Genomic DNA, 8694 nt, shown 5'->3' with positions numbered 1-8694 from the left:
CCCTTCCAACCCTAACTACTCTATGATTCGGAAAGCACTCAGATTCAGGGAAGGTAGAAAACAGAAGTGTTTTTGAATCGGGTAAGCAGGAGATCGTCTTGCGGCGAGCATAGAAAAAAAAAGTGCACTAAAACCAATTAATTCTTAAATGGAAGGCATTTAACTGCATTACATAGAAGGTTCTTTTTCTACTCCTATCCCCAAAGCTGGAAGAAAGCAAAACAGGCTTAAACCACATTCCAAGTCCTTTTTAATAGTTAAGACAAAGAAGAAATTCTTAGAAGTTTAAAATTTGAAAGAGCTTGCTTTGTTTCTTTAGGAAGAAGGTCACTTTTCCATTAACATTTGAGGCTCACTCTACAAGCAGCAGATATGTTGCTTTTCGTTAAGAGTGGTGGTGGTGGGAATCTAAACACAGATAGTTACTACAGACATTATGCAAATACATGTCACTTACTTATTTAGCTGACTGTTATCAGTGCTCGATCTGAAGGAAAAGAGTCTCAAACTGAAAAATTAATTGCAACTGATACTTATGTAAAGCACTATGTAGGTAACCACTACAGTTATGCAATTATTAATTTTCTTTAAAGCCCAGATTGACTGTCAGACGAGTGTGTTTTAGGTCCATGGGAGAAATAAAAAGAAAGTTTTCTTTAATAGCTTTTTTTGCCTCTTTTTGTACTGGTTATCCAAATCTCTCGAACAATATTGATTGTGTAAAAATCCTTCCAAACTAATAGGAGAAATCCCCATTACCTTCACTTCAAGAAGGGAGGAAAGAATATCCTTCCTAATAAGCTGAAATATTGTTTTGCTAGTGTGTTGCTACATGTGGGAGAAAATCAATTTTCAAAAGATTAGTACTTCTTTGTGCCAAGAGTCTACTCAAAAGTTTTTGACACTGAAGACACCTACCCCAAAGAAAATAATCTAACTATATTAAATATTATTCCCAGGGGGAACTGCTTCAGAAGCACAAATCAAGAGCCACCTAAACAAACTGATACTTCTGTAATAAAACAGTTGTCAGTTTCCATTAAAACAACTAAGCATAAACTCTTCCAGCTGTATGTATATTCAGCAGAATTAGGAATAATTACAGAAAGTACTTTCCCTATGTATGTCACTGCTGATAAAAGTAAAAAATTTCAGCAGCTAACACATGTTCTTTGTTGTGCTATAACTTTTGTTAGTTGTGATATTTAAAAAAACAATTAAAGGGAGTAACAAGTAAGACCTTTGCTTGACAACTCTCCTATCCGTAAGTAAAACACAGACAAACGTTAATGTACAAAGCTGCCACTCTCCAGAAGAAAACAGTAACTGGCCTACTTACTCGAATCAGGCATAATGCGAAGGTCACCTTCTTTATAGTCATCTAAGAGTTGGTACATGTACAAGACAGGATCCTTCTCATAGGTAATATAAAACCATGTGTTCATAATAGGAGCTCGAGCCAAGACCATCCCCCTCCACTCATCTTTTGAGCCATCCTCTGTCTCAAACATATGTTCCACAGCTTTGCCAATCATTGTGTCTGCCAGGTGGGCATCACTAATTCGAGATGAAGCTGAAATGACATAATTTCATACGTTCATTCAAAAGCAGAGATATGTCTTTGTGAAAAATAATCTTTACCCTGATTCATAAACAACTGTGATTGGAAGTCAGTCAATTCATACACAAAACAAACACTGTCCATTCAAGAGCGTTCACCACTGAAGAACTGCAGAACTTCAGAAAATTGTTAAAATAACAATACATCACCCCATTCCCTGTGATTAAACAATCGTAATGCAAGGTAAAGGGAGATAAAATCGAGCCCACAGCAGTGAAGACTCTTTGTATTTCAACTAGACGCTCAAGAGGAGAGGCAGGCAGGGGTGAAGAGAGAGAAAGGCCAATCACAGAACAGTCCTATGACATTACTAATGAAGCTTTGGGGTTTGGTTCCCCCTAACACCACTTTAGAGACTGCTACTAATTGCTCTGCAGTCAAAAGATTCATCAGCTTATTCTGTTTGCAAACTAGCAATGACTTGGGTGAATATTGAACTTTGCAGTTGGAAAAACCTGCAGTTAAACAATTCAGTACTAATACTGAAAATCAAAAAGCCTTGTTACTTATCAAGTAATTTCACTTAGAAAATGTCTTTTTCCTATTAATAAAAGTAATCTGGGGAAGTACATGAGCAAAAAACCAGCATTATTACTGTCAGACACACACAACAGACAACACAGCCACAGTGGCACAGAGTTCAAGTTTTAACAGAAATATGAATGTTAACTTTACATATGGTTCTTAGGGGTAAAACTCTAAACAAACGCTACAGAATGTATACTGAATACTACTTGAAGACAGAAGACAGCACTGCACTCACTGGGTTTCATCAAGTCTTTGTGGAATCAAAAGAATTTAAATAGAGCATTTTGATTACCTGCCACGTGACAAAAATGGAATTAATTAATAACTAAGTGGTCAGATGTTACCTTGATGGACGTCTGGAAAGACTGGTGAAAAACATTTGCTATTAAATGTCAGCTTGTATGTATGTGAAATTTGGAGAAAAAACAAAACACTTACCAACTCTGTCTGGAAGAACTTCAAGTGCTGAAACTCTTTCATCTTTGTGCAGTTCTAGTCCATACACACAGTCAAATCCATCATACTTTATAAGATAGAGAGAGGGATTTACAGGAACTTGATCAAGAACTGTCCCCTTCCACTGTGTTACAGGTCCACTCCCTTCTTTCCATCCATGCTGTATTCTGCAGCCTACAATATTTCTTCGTGGCTGAGAAATAGGTTTGCTTGGTCCCACATTGTTTCTATGCTTTCTGTACACAGATACAAACATAACATTAAACAAGTACATACATATTCAAAAATTGCACTCCAGACAAGAGCTGTATGCTTCAAGAGGGCAGTATATATTATAGCTTAGCACACCTTATTCAAATTAAGCTATGAAGCGTATTACACTGTATTGGAAAAAAGAAAAAACACACTGAAAATAAGTGAAACATTTTTGATCTGCTTTCTAAGGCCAGTTTCCTGACCGTCATTTACAAAATTAGCTTATTTAAGCCAAAAAAAGTATTTTAGCCCTTGCTACACCAAAAGTCAACAGTAAAATTTCACCTGACCAGGTCTCAAAGCACAAGATTACCTGGCAGCACTGTAACTTTACTACGTTGTTGCTCTCTGCAGAACAGTAAAAGCAACTCGTGTCACAGGAGGAAGAACTTAGTGAAAACATTACTAGTGGCTGACTAAATTTCTTTCCCCGCCCCCGCCATGTTTTCACTTGAAGGAAATTTAACTTCTTCACCACTTACAGGTATATTTGACTCCAAATAATATTAAAGACACGTGGTAGCAACAACATTTCTCTAGCACTCTTTTTTGGTATAGTAAAAGAAAAATGTGTGTCATGGTAATGGCAACAGAAGGTATACTCCTTAATGTGGAAAATAGACTAAATACACCTTTTTGTCCTTCCTCTATTTTCATTGAAGTTGCAGGAAAATTCCCTCTGGTGAGTAACAGCTGTTCTGATCAACAGCCACGTAACCTAGTTGGTAGTTTCAAATCACTGAAGGTGTTATGCAAGTTTCGTTCTACCCAGTTATTAAAACCACAAATTGATAATTTTGCATACAAATGGAAGAAACTATGAAACACTGTGACATTATACTGGTGATAAGAAATTATTATATCTATTTTAGCATGTTACAACACACATATTAATTCCTAAAAAGAAAATTAAGAGGGTTGCCTGATCAAAATTCTCATATATGTCAACGAGTTGTAAAACAAATTTTTGAGCTATTACTTGTAGCACACCTAATTTAAATGGCAGGAAAATATGCACACTACTACCATGTTGAAAAGCAACATCTAACAGAGATTATCACTTGCAGAAAACAATACTCTTCCTTAGATTAGAGATAGGGACCAAAGAGAAACATCTCCAAGAACAATGAATGCTCTCAGAGAAGTCCCTATATGATGCAAAAGACAAATAACAAATAATATCACTGAAATCTCGGAAGTAGTCTTTCATAATAATGCACTCACTAAATGAAATTGGAACGCATAATGCTCAAGATGTAATTGTAACTACTAAAAGCAAGATGTGTGATGCCTTCAGCACCTTGCCACACCTTCACTTTCATTCACCGTGAAGATTTTAGCTGGATGTTTTGTCAATTTTTCACTTTTGTTATCATTTAAGCTTTTCAGCAATACCAAACCACAGTTTTTGTACTCCTCACTTTGACACCACTTGTGATTATAGGAACTCCGATTTCTTCCAGTTAAGAGGAACTATCCCACAAAGTTGGTTCTAGATTTAGACAGAAACTAGAATGCATTTTCAAATTCTAGTTCTTGCTCAAGTATGTTTTTTTTTTCTTTTGGTTGTAATCGTCTCCGTAATAGTTTACTATTACAAAATGGGATCAGATCTGGTTCTCAGCCTAACAGATACAAGCTTGTTTTGCATGTAATTAATTTATTTAAATCTAATCAATCACAGTTCCATTCTAAAGCAGAATAAAACCAACTGAAGGTAAAAATAGCTAAAAATAGATAGAACGATGTCAGTTTTAAGCAGTTTGACTCTGCTGCTAATCCTCTCATTGTTTAAAAAGGTGAAAGTAACCCTATTCATGTTTAACCTCAAAGTCAATTTTACTTTCTGCCTAATAAAGCATATTCCACCTTACTGTTTGTAAATTGGAATAATTAGGCAAAAAGCTTCACATTCATTTTAAAAAATATGATGGAAAAAAGACTACATAACTAAGTTCAAACTGGTAACTAACTCTGAAATACCTCAGAGAGCAAAAAAGCATTAAAAAGTTAATTACAAGTCAAGTACCCGCCAGGTGTACTTGCAGTTCAGATTTTTGTTTGAAGTCTGTACTACTGAACAGTCATTCAATCTCAGAAGCAGTGCTTCATACTGTAAGAAATGAGACTTTCAAACTAGTAAATTACCAAGGAACACCTACTACTTCTTGCACCTTAACGTGTGGTAAGAAAGGAAGCACCGGTTTCTCACTATCAGTAAGTAATAGTTATGAAGGCCAGGCTGGACGAGACTTTGAGCAACCTGGTCTAGTGGAAGGTGTCCCTGCCCATGGCAGGGGGGTTGGAACTAGATGATCTTTAAGGTCCCTTCCAACCCAAACCATTCTGTGAATCTGTGAAAATACTTCCATGCAAGACAACCAAGTAATCAACTCAATCCTTTCCTCTCCTCACCAGTGTATTATTTCTGTGATACATGTCGAGTAATACAAACGTACATAACCTTCTATGATGCTATATCCAGAAGGCCCAACTAATTTTTTTCCTCCTGTTTTGTAAGAATTATCTTTAAGATTCCACAAATATTTGCTTTTTGAGACTGAGTCACAATTTTTCTAGACATGTAAAACATGGAGCCAGGAAAACCAGAAAATAGCAAGTCCTGGAAAGAGCTCCACACATCAGACACATCCTTATTGTAAATTGCCCTTCAATCCTGAAAAAGTTTCAGATCCTCTTCCTCATCTTGAAGATAGTAAGAGTAACCTGGTAAGTAAAACCTAGTTATGTGAAAAGGTTTCATTATCAGAACCAGATACTTTAGAAACTTTCTAATGACTACACAGGCAGAAAGAAATCTTCCCAGATTTTAAAAGTTGTATGTATGTGGTCCTCGCACAAACTTATTTGGCAGCTGCTAACAGGGAAAGTGATGTAGTGCAGAATTGCTCAGGACATGTGGCAGAAAATCAACTGTTATTTCAGGGTTCTGCTTAAAAGGCAAACTAGCATTTATAAAAAGGAGACTGGCAATTCCCAAGAACCTACCAAGTAAAGTTATCCACTCTTTTTTTTTCCTGATAATCTCAGAAAAACACAAAAAGGTACAACTAAGGAAAAAACCAGAAGGGTGAAAGGAAACCATACCCCTCAGATGTGCAAGAAAGGCACAACTGTGAAAAATGGAAAGGAAAACTATAAATAGTACAAATGCAGTACAGCAATGGTTAGTACAATTTCAAGTCTTTCATGGTGCTAAGCAGAAACGGTATTAAAATAGGACCCGAAACTTCATACAATTGTGATCTTATTACAGACCATCATTAATAGCAGAATGGTGATGAGAGAATTGGTGTTTACTACTTTTTACAATATTGAGTGTGAAGCATATTAGTTGAGGCAAAAGTTTTAAAGCACTTTCTGTACTCCCTCAAAACTATCATTCAGTTATGAATTTCATCCTCAGATGCTGCAGGACCCAAGATGGCAGTTATCTTAAAACAGCATCAGAAGTTCAAAATGTTTAAGTTCACCTGTAGCTAAACTGCAGGTATAACCTGCACTCAAAGTCCCTGAATTGCCAACTACAAGAAATTTGGGAGAGCCTACAAAGAAAGGATCGTTTTATACTTTTTCCTTATGCACCAAGAGTGAAAAGAATGAGGTCTGGGAGATTAGTGACTGATGCCAGCGAGGTCTGCTTCATACTGGCAGAGATCACCTGCTCATTGACAGAGCACTTGGAAGAACTGCCCTACAAGCATGGGAACCCTTTCCAAAATGTTCAGTAACTACCATTTAGTAAAGAAAAGTTCGCAAGACTCATCTACACAACTCATTCTATCACATCCTCAATTACTGAATTCCTGTTCCACCCTCTCGGCTTCTCTGCCACAATCCTTCTGAAGCTATTTTAAAATTTCCTTGATGGCCTCCAAGTGCCAGTAGGCTTGTTCCTCGTTTTCTTTATATGTGGAGTAACTAAGTAACTAAGTCAGTGACAGACAGTATACCTTACTAACTCATGCTCTACCATAACAGGCTCAGAGTAGTATCAGCATATACTATTATGTGGTCCTTCATATCCCGACTCATTTATGATCAACTACGAATACGAACAATTTTCTACTACTCTGCCTCACTCTCAGACAAGTCAGTGAGCAGCACAGAAGAAATCTTGGTTTGGTACAAAAAAACCTTTACTAAATAAATAATAAACAATGGAACTAGGCTACATTAACATAAAACTAAGCTGGATGCTGGAGTTTAATGTCTCAAAATCATGTCACTTAGGATCAAAACTTCTTATGCCCCATAAAAGCCTTTATGCTAACAAATTTACAGCCTATTTAGTTATTTAAATAAGTGTATATCAACACAACAATAAAGACAAGTCTAGCCACCCTCAAGTACAAAAGGCAACCCACCTCTGATAGTCTTCCCATCATACACTCCTTTCTCTGAGCGGTTGAAAGAGAACAAGAGAAATTAAGTTTTAACCAACTCTACCTGTCCCTAGACAAATAAATGTTTCTCTTTGCCTTCTATGAAGATAGACAAGAATGGATAATGATGAGCTGGTGGAAGGGATTAGAGTAGTTTTACATCAGGTGTTGTGTCTGGGAAACAATTAACACTGTTAGCAGTGACTAACTATGTTAACCGCGGAAAATACACTTGCCGAACAAATTGCTTTCAATTGATGCATCACTTCATGACCTTACACTTAAAGTACAACTAGTAACATTTTACTAAGTTTCAAACTTACCCAGCTTAGATTTCTCCCACCAGGTAACATCTCTCGCTGTTTGACACTAAGACCAATTATGCCTAGAACATTACCTGTTTTCACACAGCTACTCACCAATGTTCAGCTGCTACTATTTAATGTTGTAGAGGGAAAAATACATGCCATGAATGTGTAGGACAAGCAGGTATCCTTCACACAGTAATAGCAGCCTCCTTACAGAAGTATTTCAGTATATTCTTTATTTTAGGGAAGTGAAAAACCCTTTTCAAAACTACAGTTGTGGTGGATACAAGATTAGATATTTCCAAGATTACTTCAAGACTGGGTTATCAGTAAGCATGCTCTGCAGCTTTTACTGGCCTGGTGACAATGCACGAACTCTGAGCCAGAGAACAGAGATCCTACAGTACATGTGGCTGATTTCTGGCTTGCAACTCCGTCTCTCTGAATTCCAGAAAGATTACAAAATTGTATTCAAGGATAACTTCACAGTAACAGCCAAAATAATGTTTTAAACTTTATTTGTGGGGCTTTCTTCCCTACCACCCTCCTGAGAGAACTAAAGCCTGACTCTACGCCAATATCATTCCACATGATTTACAACAAAGTGAGTGGAACAATACAGATACATTTCTAGAACAGTACTTCTAGTTACTGAGAGCTATACTTTAGTAAACATGTTAACAACTTACTTGTGGGAAGTTCTTTTCTTCATCATGCTGGCAGACACTCCTGCATGACCTACAACATAAATTATGTTGGAATTAAAAAAATAAAGCATGCACAGAATGCCAAAAACCCCATCTTATACAGACGTCTTCCTTTTGAATGTCAGAATGTAAAGAATTGAAACACTTCATGTTATTATTTATTAGTGAATTGCTACAATGGGAGAAGGCTCTGCAGAGGCCTACATGCTCATGAAGTCGAGGTGGGCTGACCCTGGCGGGAGGCCAGGTGCCCCTCAAGCCACTCTATCGCTCGCTGGGAAGAGAAAATACAACAAAAAGCTCATGGGTTGAAATAAGGATAGGGACGGGTCATTGAGCAATTACCATCATGAAGAAAACACTAGACTTAATAAAATTACATTTCCCCATTACCAATCAAATCAGAGCAGGAT

At 37.0% G+C, this 8694-nt stretch overlaps 1 protein-coding gene across 1 annotated transcript; it reads right to left on the bottom strand.

Annotated features, from left to right (window-relative positions):
• Positions 1-1339: 1339 nt before the first annotated feature.
• LOC104502743 (spindlin-Z) lies at positions 1340-8314 on the bottom strand (the record flags this gene model as incomplete). Its single annotated transcript, XM_010160358.1, has 3 exons — positions 8264-8314; positions 2588-2841; positions 1340-1573 (listed from the first exon to the last, which is right to left on the bottom strand). Coding segments are annotated over exons 1-3 (514 nt in total), but the record flags the coding sequence as incomplete, so codon positions are not given.
• Between the last annotated feature and the right edge of the window lie 380 nt (positions 8315-8694).

Source organism: Eurypyga helias, unplaced genomic scaffold, assembly GCF_000690775.1.
Source record: "Eurypyga helias isolate BGI_N326 unplaced genomic scaffold, ASM69077v1 scaffold22530, whole genome shotgun sequence".
NCBI lineage: Eukaryota > Metazoa > Chordata > Aves > Eurypygiformes > Eurypygidae > Eurypyga > Eurypyga helias.
The sequence above is the reverse complement of the archived record's forward strand: the minus strand, read 5'-3'. Positions and strand labels throughout refer to the sequence as shown.